This window comes from Bos mutus, chromosome 14, assembly GCF_027580195.1.
Source record: "Bos mutus isolate GX-2022 chromosome 14, NWIPB_WYAK_1.1, whole genome shotgun sequence".
NCBI classification, from domain to species: domain Eukaryota; kingdom Metazoa; phylum Chordata; class Mammalia; order Artiodactyla; family Bovidae; genus Bos; species Bos mutus.
Genome location: NC_091630.1, coordinates 38,391,393 through 38,411,614, shown reverse-complemented (window position 1 = coordinate 38,411,614; position 20,222 = coordinate 38,391,393). Strand labels below are relative to the sequence as shown.

The window sequence follows — 20,222 nt, the reverse complement described above, 5'->3', positions numbered from 1 at the left end:
CCCTGTCCATCACCAACTCCCGGAGTTCACCCAGACTCACATCCATCGAGTCAGTGATGCCATCCAGCCATCTCATTCTCTGTCGTCCCCTTCTCCTCCTGCCCCCAATCCCTCCCAGCATCACAGTCTTATCCAATGAGTCAACTCTTCACATGAGGTGGCCAAAGTACTGGAGTTTCAGCTTTAGCATCATTCCTTCCAAAGAAATCCCAGGGCTGATCTCCTTCAGAATGGACTGGTTGGATCTCCTTGCAGTCCAAGGGACTCTCAAGAGTCTTCTCTAACACCACAGTTCAAAAGCATCAATTCTTTGGCGCTCAGCCACAGTCCAACTCTCACATCCATACATGACCACAGGAAAAACCATAGCCTTGACGAGATGGACCTTTGTTGGCAAAGTAATGTCTCTGCTTTTCAATATGCTATCTAGGTTGGCCATAACTTTCCTTCCAAGGAGTAAGCGTCTTTTAATTTCATGGCTGTAGTCACCATCTGCAGTTATTTTGGAGCCCAAAAAAATAAAGTCTGACACTGTTTCCACTGTTTTCCCATCTATTTCCCATGAAGTGATGGGACCAGATGCCATGATCTTCGTTTTCTGAATGTTGAGCTTTAAGCCAACTTTTTCACTCTCCTCTTTCACTTTCATCAAGAGGCTTTTTAGTTCCTCTTCACTTTCTGCCATAAGGGTGGTGTCATCTGCATATCTGAGGTTATTGATATTTCTCCCGGCAATCTTGATTCCAGCTTGTGCTTCTTCCAGTCCAGCGTTTCTCATGATGTACTCTGCATAGAAGTTAAATAAGCAGGGTGACAATATACAGCCTTGACGTACTCCTTTTCCTATTTGGAACCAGTCTGTTGTTCCATGTCTAGTTCTAACTGTTGCTTCCTGACCTGCATACAGATCCCTACCAGAAAGTTATTCCTACCTCCATTCCCAATTATACTCATTTTCTTATACCTCTGGTGGGTTGAAAAAAATCACCCCTCCTGGAGTTTTTTATGCACTTTTCTCTAATACCTGGCCAACTCTGCACATCTTCTCATAAGTTTACTAGTCACTTGTATTTCTTCTTACATGATTTTCAAGTAAATGTCCTTGTACATTCTTTTAATCTTCTACTAGGTATGTTTATCTTGTGACTTATGACAGTCCTTTGGAGACAGTGATATTAAGCCTTTGTCTGTCATATATAGCCTGATCTCTTTTTCCTAGTTTGCTTTTAAAAAAAATCTTTATTGTTTTTGGAAAACAAAGGTTTTTACAATTTATATAGTCAGTTCTGACAATCTTTTCCTTTAAGGTTTCTGGCCTTTGTATTCTGCTTAGAATTAAGTCTTTCACTCCCCAATATTACAGAAATACCTCCCTAATAACATTTTCTTTTGGAACTTTATTTTGTAGTTTTGAGAGCATTTCTGGAGGGCAATCAGGTAGCTAGTAGAGGACTTTATAAAATGTTGGTTCCCTTTGCCAGAAATTCTTTTAGAATTTATCCTAGAGAAATAAGATGCAAAGCTTTAGTTTCAAGGATATTCACTAAAGAGTTGTTTATAATTGCAAAAAACCTGAAAACTGTAAACAATGAAACGTTCAACAATGGAAGACTGGTTATATCAATTATGGTATAGCTATCCCATTAAAATACAAAAAAAAATTAATCATATTAAAACATATTAAAAACTAAAAGCAAGAAAAGAGGTTAAGTTCAACTCATAAACACCAAAATTTTCTTTTGGCTATGTACAAAAAAAGGAAGACTGTGTTTACACAATAACCTTTTTCTTTTCTTCTATGACACTATTTGAACAATAAACATTTAAATTCTAGTACAGCTTCCAATTATGCAGATACATTGTTAAGTGTACCGTTTGTATTTTAGTAGCTGAAGGTGCTTTAGACTAGAGGGTATTACCCTTATATTCAACTTAGGTATGCCTCAGCCAACAACTTTAAGCAAGTCAATTAAGCTTTTTGTTTCCTTATCTGTTGAATAATAATACCTACCCTGATTTAACTCATAGGGAAGTTGTGTAAATTGTAATTCACTGTAAGCAACATAGAAAATAGTGCTAATGCTATTTATATTGAACTATTATTATTATTGCTTTTGCTCAAGTTTATTAAGGTATGATTGATACGTGAAAAGCAGTACATATTTAATGTACACACTTCATGAGCCTGGAGATAAGCATATGCTTGTGAAACCATTACCACTATCTGTGCCATAAACATTTTCATCATCTCCCAAAGTTTCCTACTGCCCATTCTATTTATTGTTTTTGTTGTGATTTGTTTGTTCAGTTGCCCAGTTGTGTCCGACCCTTTGTGACCCCATGGACTGCAGCACGCCAGACCCTCTTGTCCCTCACCATCTCCCAGAGCTTGCCCAAGTTCATTTTTGTGATAAGGACACTTAAAATCTATCCTCTTTTGAGTGTACAATACAGTTAACTATAGCCACTACGGTAACTATTCATCTTGTATAACTGAAATTGTAACCTTTGACTAATGTCTCTCATTTCCCTCTCCTTCTGGCCTGTGGCACCATTCCACCTTCTGCTTCTGTGAGTTTCACTAGATTCCTCATTCTGGATTTCATTGTATTTTTCCCTTTGTGTCTGGCGTATTTCACTTAACGTAATGTCCTCAAGGTCCAACTATGTTGTTGCAAACGGCTGGACTTCCTTCTTTTTAAGGGCTGAATAATATTCCATTGTGTTTCATATGATTGTTGCTTTTAATGTAAATGCAATGGAAACAGTAGGTCAATATCTTCAAAAAGAATATTTTTTAGTTATCTAAGGGAAAGAAGAATAAACAAAAGGAAAAGTGGCCTACTAAAACAGATTGTGGGGGAAGATAATCATCCAATAAATATTTACTAATTGCCTACTTCGAGCTGGGTTGGGGTTGGGGTAGAAGAGAGTAAGAGTGAATAATACATAATCTCTATTCTCAAGGACTTTATTCTGGTGGATGATACATGTCAGTGCCACATACAGAATCAGCATATTGTCCCTAGAACCTAAAAAGGCAAAGGGCTGTGGAGGCAAAAATGCCTCTCGAAGGCAATAAACAATAGTCGTTTGGTCATCAGAGATCAGCTGAACCAGGTAGAGGAGTTTAGCCTCATCAAGGAGTTACAGGGGAAGAGTTATCAAGGTAACCTGCAGCAGTTCTACACAGCCTAAAGTGAAATTAGGGGACAAACTGGCTGGGGATGCCCCATTCTGGAGGGGTTCCCCTGGTAAGCATAACGGGGAATCCCCTTAAATATGGTAGAACCCCAACAGCAAATATAGGGGCTAGAGGAGAGAACAGATCCCTGCCTGCTAGGAGGAGACTGGAAGGGGTGGGGGAATTCTTAAAAACTCCATTTACAGAACAGGAGATCCCCTTCTGTTACTTAAAGTTCCCTTGTTCAGGGTATTCTGAGACATTTGTGGATTACTATCCTCTTGAACTTTGTTTCTGATTCGATCTTCCTTCAGGGTTAAGAAAAAGACAACTGAAAATATATTTATACATATATAACGATAAAAATATACACACACTCATACATCATACACTCACACTGTTTGGCTATGAGAAGGTCAGTGGCCCTAGCATTTAAGTCATTTATTTGAATCAAGTGTTGTTCAGCCCTAATCAGTGCACGTTTAACCAAATCTCCAGACAGAAGATGATGTGAATTTTCCAAAACAGAAGGTAAGCTACATGTCAGAAAAATACAGTTTGGACACAACTAAAAACTTAATGGAGTAAAGCATTTTTGGCAATTCTGATGCTACCAGAATCAGCCAAAACAAAACAAAACAAAACTAGCATACTAGCACAAATATATATTGCCTGTTATGTACTAGGCAAATAAGATGAAAAAAAAAAACAACAACAAAGATATGAGTTTAACAGTTTGGGCATGGAAAAAATCTTTAAAGCCAAAATAAAAAATTCTTAAGAACATTTACTTCCCGTCACCTTAACCCTGGATAAGCAATTAACTTCAGTAATTCTTCCCTCTTTTTCTGGAGAAGGGAGTGACAGTTAAAACTGAATAAATACTGTATTTATTTGCAAAGTGCCTGGAATTTTAAAAAAATGCATTAAGGACAAAGCACAGCATTATTATAACATTCTTCCATATAGTACATAATACATACAGCCAACTGGGCAGAATCCTTTCATTTCTCCAACATACAAATTAGGTCATCAGAGATTCCACTGTCCTAAGTTTTCCAACAACTAAAACAAAGCAGGACAAATTCTTTTTTAAATCCACAAACTGTACCAATCTAAGGACTTACATTGCAGTTTCAGGCTGTTTATCATTGGTGGCCAGGTGACAACATGGATATGTAGCAATCTGATCATTACTAACAAAATAACTAAAAGCCAAAATCTCTTTGTGGCAGGTTAGTACTATCATTCTTTACATTAAAATTACATTTCATCTATAAGGTAGAACTAACAATTTTTGTTTGACATACAACACTGTTCATTTATTACAGATACTAATATTACAGTGAATTAAGTAAAAGTTGATATGAATAAATCTATACAATATACAATCTACACAATATATGGGTATGGCTGTGCATGGGTTTAGTCCATTCAAAAATCTTAAGACAAATTGTATTTTATAATATGCCTGGGATAATGTTTCTTTAAGGTTAATCTCGAAAAAATACCATAATCCATATTCCACATGATATATTCAAAGTTTTAAATACTGTTTATTTTAAAAATAGAAATTACTGAAGAGAACAGAATCATAAAACTAGACAGCCTAAATATTGTAACACATGTTGTAACACATACTCTTTATTAAATACATATAACGTTCCATTAATATATAAGGTAAAAGATTAAAGCCTCTAACACCTGATAATCTACAACCGTAGAGTTGTGTGTTTTTCTCATTTTTCCCCATGCACATCCTGACATACGTTAATGTAAAAAGTAACATGTCCTTTTTTTCCTTACTCAATAATTATCTTGAACGTATTTTGAATGTTTGTGATTAACCTTTTAATATACAGTTTTAATTTCTGTAATTTACTGAGTTATTTATTTTTACGGTACATATAATGTTTCATTTAGTCCTCTTAACATATTTATTAAAAGAGTAAAAAGCTCCTCCATAGTTTGAGAATATTTTTTCAATCTGAAATAAGTTTGAATAAAAATGACTTAAGATTTGTTTCACATTACTTTTAACTTTTTTGTTTTTAAAAGTTTATTTCACGTTTCAAAGAGTAAAATGAATCACAACACTTTAGAATTTGCTAAATTTAGCACATTAAAAAATATTTTAAAATACGAGTATAAGGGCTCCAAATTGGAAAATCTTTTTCTGAACAAGTTGACTACGATTATTATTGTAAGAGTTTCATTTCCAGCTCCATCTGTTCTTCTAATCACTCTAAATTCCATGTGCAGGGTAAACAGTTAAAAAAAAAAAAACCCAAAGTCTTAAAAATCAATTCTTGTCTTAGCACACACGCTCTTCGGAGTCGCACGCAGCGTCTGTGTGAGCCGACTCCTCCCCACTCTTGGGGAAAACCCTGCCTAATATTTATAACGTTATGACATACTGTAATACTCACAAGGTGGTTGTAGAAGTATAAACACGACTGGAGCTATCTGATTGGCTGCTGGTGATGTAACACCCATGTCAATACTTCCCACTGAACGCACGTGTTCGACCTTTTATTTAAATTTCCATTTCATCACAGCAATAAGACACTCGGGGCGGTGCATTTTCTGTGAAATGATTATCGCCCAGAGGTGCTGCATCGAATACACAATGCAGCAGACGAGGAGGTGCCCGCGGTTGTAACCTCCTCGCGCGAAGGTACAGCCTGGTCCAGTCTTTGTGAAGGAACAAAAATAAGTTCACTTCCTCGGGCACCGTTACCCCCCACCCCCCACCCACTCCACCTCAGCAAATGACAAGGCTGGAGAGCAGCTCCCACCGTACAGTTATTTCTCAAAGTCCCAGGTGAACTCGTGGCGAAGGAAGGAAAATGTGCGTCCCGGGCGCGGGTAGGTGCGTGCGGGCAGCGGGGAGGCGGCCAGACCTGACACTCGCCAGCTGTTTGTCCTCCGCGGAGCCCGGCCCCGGCCGCACACGCCCGCCCCCTCCCCGAGACCCCCCAGCCCGCCGCCCGGCCTTTTGTCCCCCGCCCCTCGGCCGACTTCCTTCCCCCGCGGCCGCACCCCCGCCCCCAGGCCGGAGGCGCGGCCCGGCCCCTTTCCCGGTCCCCAGGCGCCCCCACCCCACCCCAGCCCAGCCCCAAGCCCAGCCCCCTCCCCCCGCCCGGCCCCCACCCTTTCCCCCTCCAGCGGTTACTGCTACCCCGGTGCATTGTGGGCGCACGGTCCGTTGTTCATTTGCCATTCGACCTCCGCCAGGGCCTGGTCGGACGGAAACGCTCCGCCGGCTTTATTGTCGGTTCGTTATGTGGCGGAGCCCGGCAGTTTAACGTGCCTCCCACCCTCAGCGCTTCGGAAGCCGGCAGCCGCGTCGGGACTCCTCGGCGCGCCGGAGGAAGGATATCTTGTTTGGAGGGTCGGTGTGTGCGCGCGGCTTTAAAGAGGGGGCAGCGGAGGGTCTCCCCGCACTCCGCCTCTCAACTTCGAAGGCCCCACGCGCGCCGGCTCGCTGCTCACCTCTCCGCCGCCCGCCCCCCCCTTCTCCGCGCGGGACGCTGCCCGGAGCGCCGCGGGGCGGGGGTGGAGGACGAGGAGGCGGCCGGAGGCGGCGGCCCGGCGGGCGGCGGCGGCGGCAGCGGCGGACGCGTGAGGCAGCCCCGGGGAGCGAGCGCGACCGGGCGGCCGGGCGGGAGGGCGAGGCCGAGCCCCGCGAGACCGGAACGCCCGCGGTGGGGGCGGGAGCGAAGCGGAGGGGGAGCGGCGGGGAGCGCGCGGGACGCGGCCCGAGGCCGGGCGCGAGCCGGGGCACCGGGCGGCGGCGGCGGCGCGCGCCATGTCGTTCAGTGAAATGAACCGCAGGACGCTGGCGTTCCGAGGAGGCGGGTTGGTCACCGCCAGCGGCGGCGGCGGCTCCGCGAACAATAACGTTGGCGGGGAGGCCTCGGCTTGGCCCCAGCAGCCCCAGCCAAGACAGCCCCCGCCGCCAGCGCCGCAGCCGCTCAATGGGCGGGGGGCCGACGAGGAAGTGGAATTGGAGGGCCTGGAGCCCCAAGACCTGGAGGCCTCCGCCGGGGCTGCCGCCGCCGCCGAGGAAACCAAGGAGTTGCTGCTCCCCCAAGACGCGGGCGGCCCCACCTCGCTGGGCGGCGGTGGCGCCGGGGGCCCCCTGCTAGCGGAAAGGAACCGTCGGACTCTGGCCTTTCGAGGCGGCGGCGGCGGCGGGGGGCTCGGCAACAATGGCAGTAGCCGCGGCCGCCCCGAGACCTCGGCGTGGCCCCTGAGGCATTTCAATGGGCGAGGGCCGGCGGCCGTGGAGCTGGAGCTGGACGCGCTGGAGGGGAAGGAGTTGATGCCGGACGGCGCGTCCCTGAGCGACAGCACCGAGGACGAAGAGGAGGGGGCGAGCCTGGGCGACGGCAGCGGGGCGGAAGGAGGCAGCTGCAGCAGCAGCAGGCGGTCGGGCGGCGATGGCGGGGACGAAGCGGAGGGCAGCGGTGTGGGAGCTGGAGAAGGAGAGACTGTCCAGCACTTCCCGCTCGCGCGGCCCAAGTCCCTAATGCAGAAGCTCCACTGCTCCTTCCAGACCTCCTGGCTCAAAGATTTTCCCTGGCTGCGCTATTCCAAGGATACTGGCCTTATGTCTTGCGGCTGGTGCCAAAAGCCCCCCGAGGACGGAGGAAGCGGGGATCTGCCCCCAGTGGGGCACGATGAGCTTTCGCGAGGGACCCGCAACTACAAGAAAACCCTCCTTCTGAGGCACCACGTCTCTACCGAGCACAAACTCCACGAAGCCAACGCCCAGGTACGATATATGTTGGTCCTGCTTTTTCAGATCTTTGGGGGAAAGGCTTATCAGCTAAAACTCACTCTCCTGGGTGAAGAGATCTTTCCTGTTGCGAGAGAGGTGCAGGGAACTTAGGCGTGGGGGATTCGAAAGCCTGGGAATAAGTTTTCAAAAGTTAACCGGGGGAGTTGGGGGGAGGGGGAGGAATGACAATTTTCTAATCGTAGCGCTGAATTTGATTTAATTTTTTTCATGACTCAGATTTCTTTGCCCGTCAGATTGAATCAGAAGGAAAGTTTAATAAGCGAGGTTGACGGTTTTAACCCTGTTAGGTTGGCTTTGTGGTTACAATGTTATTAGCTGTGATTTTAGAAAAGCTGCTTTAATGTTGGTAGTCTTTTAGCGTGCTGTTGGAAGTCAAATCTGGTAACTCTTTGAAGAATGAATTAAACTCTTTCCTTAACTTTTGATGCTACCCCTTTTAGGAGAACATCCAACCGAGAAAATTCTTTTTATCATGTCAGGATAATGTGAAATAAGAGAGTAGTATGTAAATGTAGAGGAAGCTATTTGGATAAAACTTCGTGAATGATTATACTAAATTCATCTTCTTAAAGTTTTTGTTGAACTTCTCTTTCCAAAGGTATGCTTTTGGTAAATTGTGGTAGTTTTTACTTGCTTCCATCTCTCCAGATTTCTGTGCCAAGATTTTCTGTAATCCCCTTTTTCAAAAAGTTTTCATATAAATGTAGTTTACTTTAAACTTAGGATATTCGAAATGTTGACTGTAAAGTTACTTCTACCAACTACTTGATTCGAACTGGTAGAGAATGTATTTACCAAAATCATAAGTTCTTAGTTATAAAACAGGTAAATGGTACTTCTTAAATCTTGTCTTAGTATTTCTGGACTAAAGATAATATTCTTATCATTTTGATAATCTCTTTCCAAGCCAAGCAGATGTTAATCAGTCCTCCTAAGACAACCTGTGGTTGTGGATGGAATTCATTCTTTTGTATCGGTAGCCAGGCATTGATTTCAGAAAGTCACCTTTCAGATACTAGTCCCTTTGTGTGTTGGAGTGATCTTGCTGTTTAGAACACTTTTAGTGGAGTTAATTAGGCACTGTCTAATAACCCCGTAGCCCAGAAATTTCTCAGAAGTTTAGACTTTAACGTTAAGGCATAGTGTTGTTTTTTTCAGGGGGGCAATGGCAACAGTTTTTTCACAACTTTTAGTTGCCTAAGCCCTACAAGGAAGGTCATTTAAAGATGTAAGGCCGGGAAAAGTTAAGTAAATTGTCCCAAGTCTTACAGTTCTTGGTTAAAAATGAGACTAGCCTTTATAAGGAATGTTGCAATGGAGGAAGGAAAAAAAGGTTTTGGAGTAAATCTAGGTTCACATCTCAGCTTTCTGCAGTTACTAGCTTTGTGAGCTTGGGCATTGGAGTGCCAGACTTGTCTTCTGTATGCCAAACACAGATGTCCCTTATTTTGGCAAGTAATTATTCTGTTCCCATTTTACAGAAGAGGAGTCTAGAGGCTTCAACGCGTTATATATTCCTGAAGTTAAGTAGTATGATGAAGTGGAGGGCTTGTGAAAATGAAAGTATGCTTTTCTAAGTGATGAGTTGGTTATTTAGAAAAATCTAAAAGGACAATCAAACTGAATTTTTTTAATTCAGTGGATCAGTTACTCTTCTTCAGTGTAGTCTGTGTAGGCAGATGTGAATGGGAGTGCAAATTATTACAATTAGCTGCTTAGTGAACCTGAAATCAGAGGAACAGGGAATTAGTTGGATAACCTTATGATAGACTTAGCATGGTGTATTCCTCTCCCCTAGGCATATATCTGGATTAGGGAATTCATCCCTAGGTAAAACCTTTTCTAAACTTAATCCCTGAATTATCTCTCCCTTACCCTTTGCCCCCTTGAAACTCCCTTTTTACAATATAATCTGCAGACCAACTTCTTTCTCTTAGGACATTGTATCATTAGGCTGAGAATAATACAATTTAGTAAGTCATTTCTGTTTGTCTAAGGCTATTTATTGGTTCCCTTTGATTGGATTTTGGATGTTTCCACTCTGAACTGATCCTAATCATTTCTATTTTCATTCTAAGGTTAGTTTGGGGGTATTACCTTGTAATTGACCCCAGGTACCACCTATAGGATCTTTTTGTCTTGTTAATACATGAGTGACAGGTTCAAGAACTGACTTATTTCTTCTTATGCACAAAGTTAACTTTTTTTTTTCCATTGCCCTGCAGCTTTTGATTACCTGCAGGAGGCAGTATAACACAGTCTGTAAGAGCATTCTTGAGCTTAAAAGTAGGGGGACCTGAGTCCTAATCCTCTTTCTTGACAGGCAAATGAGTTAACTTCCAGTTTCTTCATGTTTGCAAAGTGTATATGCCAGCACCTAGTCACTTAGTAAATGATAACAATTATTTATTATCACCATTACTTATTTTCTTTGGAAATAACTATAATTCTGTGGGGTAGGGGGAACTGGTACTTCATGTCTCAATGTTACCAGTTTTCTCAGTTTGCAAGCCACTTAATCTCATGGAATCACTCTTGATTCTAGAGAACAAACCAGTTTTTTTTTCATGCTTTTAGAGACTTTGGCCATTCAGGTTCTTTGAACATTCTCATCGCACATGCAGTTTTCCTCATCTTCATGAAGAATATCTTGCATGAGCTTTCTCCTGTCTTAAAATTACTGAAATAGTTTTGTAGTTCCTCAGACAAGAATTAAGTTTGAAATTGGGACACAGTTCACTCCCTTTATCCCCCCTCCCCACTTTTTTTCTTTAATTTTAAGGAGTCTGTTTTTTGTGAGGAGTTTAGCCAAATCTTAGTATGTGAATAAGGGTGACTTTACTTTTTCTTATGGTTTCTGTAAGGGGAAAAATCATGGTGGTGGCCAAGAGACTGTGGCATATTCTTTTTTTTTGGCCGAGGGAGCCCTGCCTTGCTACTTGTGGGCGGGATCCCTGACTAGGAATGGAACCTGTGTCTCCTGCAGTGGAAGTAACCACTGGACTGCCAGGGAATTCCCAGTGGCCCATTCTTAAAACCTTTGATTGTTATTTTGATGTTGATTGTAAAGGATTGCTCATGCAAGAAGTCTGCAGATGCTCTCAGAATCTGTTCTGCAGTGTTCTATTTCTGAAAAATCCTTGTATTTTATAAGGATTTAAGGGACAACATATAATTTCTATTTTGAGTAACAACTGACTATATATATCTTGAGGGTCTGGTTTGGTGATTAGCTTATATAAGGTTTGACCATTTGGCCCAGAGGACTTTAAAATTGCTTTAATAACACTGATTACCACTGTATCTTGGTTCAGATCACTTTCTACCCAGTTGGGAAATTTTCATCGCCTAAATCACACATTCTGTCAACTCTTTCCAGTTTAGTAAGCCTAAAACATGTGTTCAAGTGTGTTATTGTTATAAACCTAGTTAACCTTTCCAGAAAGTACTTAATTTAGATCAGTGATCTTCTAATTGGAATATGTTGGTGAGCAGCAAAAGCAGAGGTGAGACAGAGCTACCAGCCTTCTTTGCATTTGGCAAAAATTAATTGTTTTTTTGAGGATTTTGGAAGAAAGACTGAAAGCCTTTCACTGGGAAGGAGAAATAGATATTACAAACAACCACAGAGCCTACAATCCATTAAATAACCAATTTGTATAATATTTATATAGGTTCTAGCAGTCATTTATTGTGTTTCTAAAAGCGGATTCCTTTTCCCTGGTGTTTTTGATTATGTGTCTAGGGACTTCTTTCTCCCTCTTAAAATATACCTATTAGGTAGATTGCAAGGCACTGAAGATAAACCTATGTAAATAAGACATTTTTCTGACCTCTAGAAACTTGTACTCTAGTAAGGAGAGAGACATTGCAGTAAAATGATAGCTACCATGTTAGAAATATATTCAAGTTACAGTTAAGATAACTAAAGGAAGTCGTCATCCTATTTGTGAAGGTTGGGAGAAGCTTGTAGAATTGGATCCTAACTTGTGTTAAATGAGTAAGTGTTGAAGAGGGGAGGGCATTCTAGGCATTGCAGTTGGTAACAGCTTGAGCATAATGGAAATTGATGCCTTGATGTGTCTGAAAAGTAGATGATTTAATTCAGCAGGATGAAAAATCAAGTTTGAGTGGGTAGACTGCAGGTTATGGATGGTCCTTTCATGTTGAAATGATTGTATTTTTTCTGTTGGGCAAACCATTTAGCAGTTTTAAGCAGAGGAGAACCACGATGAAATATGTGTAAGTTGATGTGTTAGAAGCACCTGTTGGTATGTATGTGGTTTTTGAGGAGAGCTGGTAATAAAGCATATTTTTGGCACATAAAATTGGCTGGAAGTTGTAATCACCTGAAGACATTTACCCCAGACCTATAGATTTACAATTTTTGTGGATAGTATTAATATTTAAATTGCAAGAGAAAATGTCATCACTCAAGGAGATCAGAGAAGAGATACTGATTTCAAAGGAGATATTCCTTTATCTACTGACTTAGATAATTTGTCAGTACTACTAGCATACATTTATTTGGCATGCTCACTGTGGCCTTGTGTGTCCTCATACTAGAAATGGAGTTTGAGTTTTAGAATTTGGGTTTGTAAATGGACATTGATCTTTTTATTCTTTCAGTATACCGTTCCAATGGGTTGCTGCAACAAAAGATTTTTATGTTTTTAATGCTTTCATTTTGCACTTTGTGTTTGAAATATCTTTTTTTCCTACTAAACCATTTATCAGTTCTGGGTAGGGACTTAAATACTTTTAAGTACTTGTTTTTTTTTTAAAACCAGTAACAGTTTCTAATCATTTGTGGATTGACTACAGATAGCTAACTGCAGCTGAATTTTTCTCAGAAGAGTGGGGAGACTGGGTAGTGTGATCTTGGGTTTTCTACAGTAGCTGGTGTTATCCAGTTCTCCCAGCTGGAATGCTGTGAACACCCTATGATCTCCCTCCACACCTCTGCCTTGAAATCTAATTAATCACTCAAGTTTGGATTTTACTTTAGAAATTTTCCAGGCTCTGCCCCTATCACTGTTACCTGTCTTAACTAGTGAACGTCCTTGTTTGTTGCAGGTGTGCTGCACACCTACCAGTGGCTTGCCCTGGTCACACATTTCCAGTGTCATCCCCTGGTAATTACCCTCCACTTTGCTACCACAGTCATCTCTTTATCAGTTAATTCAGTCAGATGATTCTAAAGCTCTGTAGGTACCTATACCAGTGGTCCTTAATCTTGTGTAGGATTCAGGTCTCTAGATAATCTGGTGCAAGTTACAGACACTTAGCTCCAAAAACATGAAGAGCATATTTGCATTTCTTGGGCTTTCTTGGATCACCCTGAAGTTCTTCATAAATCTCGAATGGTGAGGCTGTGTACATCCTTGGTTCTCTTTCTCATACTGTCTCATCTGCTTAGACTCTCAGCCTCTCCTTCCACTCTTGCGTCCTTCAAGGCTCTGCTCAGATATTTGTTTCAAAAAAAGATCTCACCCAACCCCTCAAAAAACTGGATTAGGTGCACCACCTCTCTGCTTTCTTAAAGCTCTTCAGTATCTTAAGAATCTTGCTCAGTATTAAACTTCAGGCAGGGAACTAAATCATTTTGGGTTCCCAGTGTAGAACCTGTCTGATACAGTCATTCACTTAATGCTTATTAAATAAGTGAGTAAAGTCAAGGTTTTTCAAGCTTTTAGCAGCTTTTTCTCTGATTAAAATATTTACTTTTGGCCTCTCTGGAAATAAATTTGAAGATAATAAACTTGAGGATTTTAACCAAATGTATGCTTCTATATTTTCTTAATTTTGGAAGAGTTAATTAAAGTCTCTAAAAATAATTTTACTTATGGGCATCTCCACAGATAAAAATAACAGGAGACTTTTCATATTTATAGAAATCTTTGGGGTAACACTTTTTTTTTTTTTTTTAATCTGAATGTCTGTTTCCTTAGTCTCCTTGTTTATCTAGTTTAATGCTTGGCTAAGTTGCATTTTCCTTCTTGGGAAAGGGAATAGAAACTTTTCCAACTAGTCTTTAAAAAAAATCAGTTCTGGAAATACTTAAACCTTTTTATCAGTGTATTTTTATCAGTGGTATCTTATGTTTATCAATATACTAAGAATGGACATAGAATGTTAAAGAGGGAACCGGAGAGACAGAGATGACTTGAGTTCTTAGGGACCAACTGTTATTTTTGTCTTTAGTAACTAGGAATTTATTTGGTTTAGCAAGTAATATTGGCAGTTTAATTTAGTGCTTATCTTGCTTTATTTTACCCATATCCTCAAATAATACTCCCTTTGTGTAGAGTACATGTACTCTTGACTGGTAAACTCTTCATTGTGAAGAGTATATATAATATGTGCTACAGAAACATGGCATAGTGCTCTGATCAGTACTGAAGGAGAAATTGCTAGGGCTGTTTGTAGCATGTAACATTACTATTCTATTCTGTTATTCAGTAGTAATGAAGAAAAATAGTTGTTGAATAGTGTGTTTGGCTTGTATAGCTTGTGTCCAAGTGGAATGGACAAATACTTTGGTGGATAGGCTTTTGTCTTTAAGTTATTTTTAAAAATTAGGACATTTGGTATGATAATGGCAGAGAATGACAGAAATTGGAACTGGCCCAGAAATTTCAGAACACAGTGACCATGGCCTAAAATGACTGCTATGACATAGCCACCTCCTTCTTAAAGGGTTTTGAACTGCTTAATGCGTAAACTTTAAGCACTTCTTGACTTGTAAAGGCTCATTCACTGCTTCCACAGACACTTTACCATGTACTGCCAAATTTTTTCTCTTACTGTTAACTACAGTATCTGTTAGAACTTTGAACCAAATGAGCTTTGCTGGGCAGATATGGCATGCACAGCAAAGCTTACTTTTAAGCCTGCATCATAGAGCAATGTAGTTTGGAAATTTTCTGTAGTGAGTAGAGAGCATAAGCAAATTAATAAAGCGTCTTATTTAGATAGCCTCATAAACAGTATGATGGGTCTATAGAAAATTATAGCAGTAACAACTTTAGACATTTTTAGTATTCATTTAGTTCTCTACATAGAGTCCTAAACATTTCCCATCCCTTTGCTAAGTAGTTGGAAACATCCCAGCATACTGGTTTTAATATACAAGATATACAAGATAAAATATCTTTTTGCCTCACTTCCTTTCTTCCAGCCCCCAGAAGCAAAAATTTGGGACTTAATCGTGAATTACTTGATTACTTTACTCCATCTGTAGCTGTTAGCAGTTTTTGCTTACAATTGGGTGGTCTTAATAGAAGGAGAAAATAACTGATTTTGAATATGGGACATTTTGGTATGATAGAGCAAGAATGTGGGGGTGGGGTTAGAGTATAAGTGTAATTAATGATGCACTCGAGGCCCTGGGAAGTGATGGGATGCTGCCAAGGGTCAGTTGGAAGTGCAAAGGGAATTCTCTGCTTCCTGTGCTTCATTCTGTAGTAATACTCCAGATTTGCAGGATTATCTGTAGTGTTTCATTATTGCTGTGAAATACTGATGTGTCCTGGAATTCTGGCATTTTTATTCTGTTTCAGTTGACTTCTCATACCTGGAAACAACACGAAAATTCTTAGATGGATCATGTGATCTGGTTTAGTTTCAGGATTATTATGTGTGTGACCTGCTGTATTCAGAATTCAGAATGGAACCTAATGTTTGTGTGATTAAACTATACCCATGATGAGGTTGCTTCCCAGGTGATGCTAGTGGTAAAGAATCTGCCTGCAGTGCAGGAGATCCAGGTTCAATCCGTGGGTCAGGAAGATCTCCTGGAGGAGGGCATGGCAACCCACTCCAGTAATCTTGCCTGGAGAATCCCATAGACAAGGGAGCCAGGTGGGCTACACAGTCCATAAGGTAGAAGAGAGTCGGATGTGAAAAGAGTTGACACAGCTGAAGAAACTGAGCACAGAACAGCACACATGATGGGGTTAAATGGAGATGTGGGATTGCTTGGAATCTCACCACCATTTACAGTGCTGCTGCTGCTGCTAAGTCACTTCAGTCGTGTATGACTCTGTGTGACCGGCAGCCCACCAGGCTCCCCTGTCCCTGGGATTCTCCAGGCAAGAACACTGGAGTGTGTTGCCGTTTCCTTCTCCAATGCAGAAAAGTGAAAGTGAAGTCGCTCAGTCGTGTCCGACTCTTGGCGACCCCATGGACTGCAGCCTACCAGGCTCCTCCATCCATGGGATTTTCCAGGCAAGAGTACTGGAGTGGGGTCCATTTAGAATATTCTATGAGAATTTTTTTGCAGTTCTAACAACTTTGTTCCCTACACCCTTCCCTCTGCCCCCCATTCTCTATTCCTCTCCAAGCATATCAGTCCTCCCAGCATCCAACAATCCAATATGTATCTTTTCTGGGTTTTCCCCCAGATTCTGTCTACTCATAGACCTGTATATATGTGTTTTATTATTTTATAATTAATAAAATAATAAGTATTTAATAATAAGTATTTACTATTTTGTGCCAAAGAAAATAATCTTTAACACTTAAGAATAGATACCTGCCTAATTTAGGGAGCTTACCCACCTAATGCCTGGAGAAGGAAATGGCAACCCACTCCAGTATCCTTGCCTGGAGAATCCCATGGACAGAGGAGCTTGGCGGCCTACAGCCAGTGGGGTTACAAGAGTCAGACACAACTTAGTGACACCACCACCCACCTAGTGACTCTGTGAGTAGGGCCTGAAGTTCTTATTTAGAAACACTCCTGGTACTTACTGCTTTATTAGTTTAAGAAAGGACACACAGTTAATAACTAGTATAGGCAGCATTCCAAAATCTAGATCACATTCCTTTATTCTTGCTGTCAATATCATGTTATTTTATAGGAAACTACAGTAACTTAATAGTGATGCTAAACTGAACTGTAATGAATAATTAAAAGATTGATCACAGGGAAGATTATAAACATTAAGTATTTGGAGTTAAGGAATTTTAACTGATGGGTAGTGTTTATGATCCTAAAGAGAGAAGTCATTTTGAAAATTGATTTGGGATTTATATAATTGGGTATTCCTGTAGTTTGAAGCACATTTTTTTAAATTAGGGTCTTCTGTTACTTTCTCTTTCAGTTCAGTCACTCAGTCATGTCTGACTCTTTGCGACCCCATGGACTGCATAGTTAGATATGATTAACTTTGTTGACCTAAATTGTCTGACTCAGTATTTGCCAAGACTTTTAAAATTCCCTTTTTTAATAATGTTAACTAGAATGAGATGCTGAGCATATTTTAATCTGATTATTTTAAGTTCAACCAGAAAAACTGTGTTCTTAGCAGTTACAGAGATAAGGCAGATTAATTTGATTCTTATGAATGTTTCTTTACATGAGAAAACAACCACTTTTTATTTTCATTTCATTTCTTTTCTTTTTTTTGGCCATATCACTTGACTTGTTGGATCTTAGTTCCCCGACCAGGGATTGAACTCAGGCAATGGCGGTGGAGTCCTAGCCACTGGACCACCAGGGAATTCCCTGTTTTAATTTTAAATAATTCTCAATCCATGTCTTCAGCTATATTTGGAAAGATAGCATGATATGTGATACACAGTATTCTTCAAATGAAATTCTGATCCTCAGGATGTTTCTTTCTTTTTTTTTTTTTTTACCAATAGCAGTGGATTGCAGCAAAGCTGTTTACACCCTTTCTCTTAATATTTAGATTGTGAACACCTCAGTCTCAAAATATGTAATGATTACTGACAGATTAGTGTATCTGATAGTGGTTTTAAAAAGTTACATTGACAGTGATTTGTTGTCTTTGGTATGGAGGCTTTAAAAAGTAAATAAAATTTAATGTTAATATTTTCCATCTATTGCAGGAGTCAGAAATACCATCAGAGGAGGGGTACTGTGACTTTAATAGTAGGCCAAATGAGAACTCTTATTGCTATCAACTTCTTCGACAACTAAATGAACAGAGGAAGAAAGGTATTCTTTGTGATGTCAGCATTGTGGTGAGCGGAAAAATCTTTAAAGCTCATAAGAACATCCTGGTTGCAGGCAGCCGTTTCTTTAAGACTTTATATTGCTTTTCAAACAAAGAAAGCCCTAACCAAAACAATACTACCCATTTAGATATTGCTGCAGTTCAAGGTTTTTCAGTCATCTTGGACTTCTTGTATTCTGGTAACCTGGTGCTCACAAGCCAAAATGCCATTGAAGTAATGACAGTGGCCAGCTATCTTCAAATGAGTGAAGTTGTTCAAACTTGCCGAAATTTCATTAAAGATGCCTTAAATATAAGCATTAAATCAGAAGCTCCAGAGTCTGTAGTTGTGGACTATAATAATAGAAAACCAGTTAACAGAGATGGCCTGTCTTCATCACGGGATCAAAAAATTGCCAGTTTTTGGGCAACACGAAATCTTACCAATTTGGCAAGTAACGTAAAAATTGAAAATGATGGTTGTAATGTCGACGAGGGCCAAATAGAAAACTACCAAATGAATGACAGTAGTTGGGTCCAGGATGGTTCACCTGAATTGACAGAAAATGAGTCTCAAGGTCAAACAAAAGTGTTTATTTGGAATAATATGGGCTCCCAAGGGATTCAAGAGACTAGCAAAACAAGGAGAAAAACCCAAGCTACAAAGAGATTTGTTTATAATATACCACCTAATAATGAAACAAATCTAGAAGATTGCTCGGTGATGCAGCCACCTGTTGCCTATCCAGAGGAAGATTTGTCATTCATCAAGGAAGAACCAGGTAAATACTGTATTGAATATATACAGAGGTGTCTCAGTTTTTATTCTCATTCTGCTTGGATATAATCTTGTGTGTATGATTAAAGTAATATACATAAGAAATAGTAAATTTGAGTCTTTGTAATAGAAGGGAAAAAATGACTTGAACAGTCACATATCTTATATAATCTTGTATCAAATGTAAGATTTGGTATATCTTAGTTTTTTCTCTACACATGTATATGTGGGTTTCTCAAAGGTTGTGTTAAATAATCAGGAATTTGCCCACATTTTATGGCATGTGGACTCTATGTATAGTTCTTTGATTTTCCTGGTCTGTAGCCTCTGCTCACTTTTTGTACTCAGTGCTGGAAAAGATAAAATCTTTGGTTGTAATATGTGATTTGTTTGTCATTTCAGAACGTTTTTGAGATTTAGTTAGCATTCTTTACTCTCAATTTTTTGTAGTTGAATATTTGTTTTATAGAATTTTGCAAAAGTTAATGGGATTCTACTTTGTTTAGAAGCACTTACTGTTCTGTTCTCCCCATAAATCTTACAGAAACTGGAATATTTTAAGTTTGTCCCACTGTTTCCTCATTTTCATTCTCATTTGCATTAGTTAAGAGAGGCCTCTGAGACCTTTTTCTTGACTATAAGAATCTTTGCATATCACATCTTGTAGTGTGGGGTGTTTTTTTTTTTTTTTTTGAGAAATGAAGTGAGGGGACCATTGTTGAAGAGTGAAATAGATTTGAAACTTTAACTTAATTGTGTGTGTGTAACTTACTTTTATTTGAAGTAGCCCAGTGGGTTTGAGGTTTTCCTTAGTGGATCCCAGACTTGACCATGCCCACCACTGTCATACATCATTTAGTGCTTGTGTTGCCTCAGAGATCTGTAACTGTTCGGTGTCTGATTTATGTGATGGTGATCACCTGGGGATGGAGTGCTTTCCGTTTAAAAGAATCATTGTTTTTAGTTCCCAAAGGGCAAAATGCCATAATCCTGTGAAATGGTTTCCCTGGCTGTTTAGGTTTGGGTTTAGTTTTCATTGGTAGAAATCATGTGGAAATCAGTATACATGTATAATGAATACTGTTTGCTGAGCTTTCCCCTCCAACTTGTCAAGTCTTTAGCAATAAAATCCCAGAGGTTGTTTCTTAAAAGTACTAATGATAGACTTAGCAGCACTTTGTTTTGGCTTAATTTTTAATGTAAAAAATCTTGAATCAGTTCTCAGAGTTAGAACTGCATTTTTTTTCCCTACTGCATGAATTACTCAGTTAACAGTATGATGGGAGGCCTATAGTGTATTTTTTAAAAATATATATAGGTACCCAGAATATAAGGAGTAAGATTTTTTGGCATGGTAGTTGACTGACAACTAACAAAGCTAACCTCATTCTTAAAACTAATGCCACACATAATTGGAGTGACTCAAAGAGAAGAAAAGCAGTATTAATTAGAACCACAGTGCATACTTTGAAAAATAACATTACTAGT

The 20,222-nt window shown here is 40.3% G+C and overlaps 1 protein-coding gene across 1 annotated transcript in view; it reads left to right on the top strand.

Moving 5' to 3' along the window:
* The first annotated feature begins 6,856 nt into the window (after nucleotides 1–6,856).
* ZBTB10 (zinc finger and BTB domain containing 10) overlaps nucleotides 6,857–20,222 on the top strand; it is a 29,110-nt gene continuing 15,744 nt past the window's right edge. Inside the window, exons 1-2 of the mRNA XM_014479075.2 lie at nucleotides 6,857–7,964; nucleotides 17,850–18,738. Of these exons, the coding sequence (XP_014334561.2) occupies nucleotides 6,996–7,964; nucleotides 17,850–18,738 (1,858 nt within the window). The 5' untranslated portion in view covers nucleotides 6,857–6,995. The remainder of the gene's footprint in view (nucleotides 7,965–17,849; nucleotides 18,739–20,222) is intronic.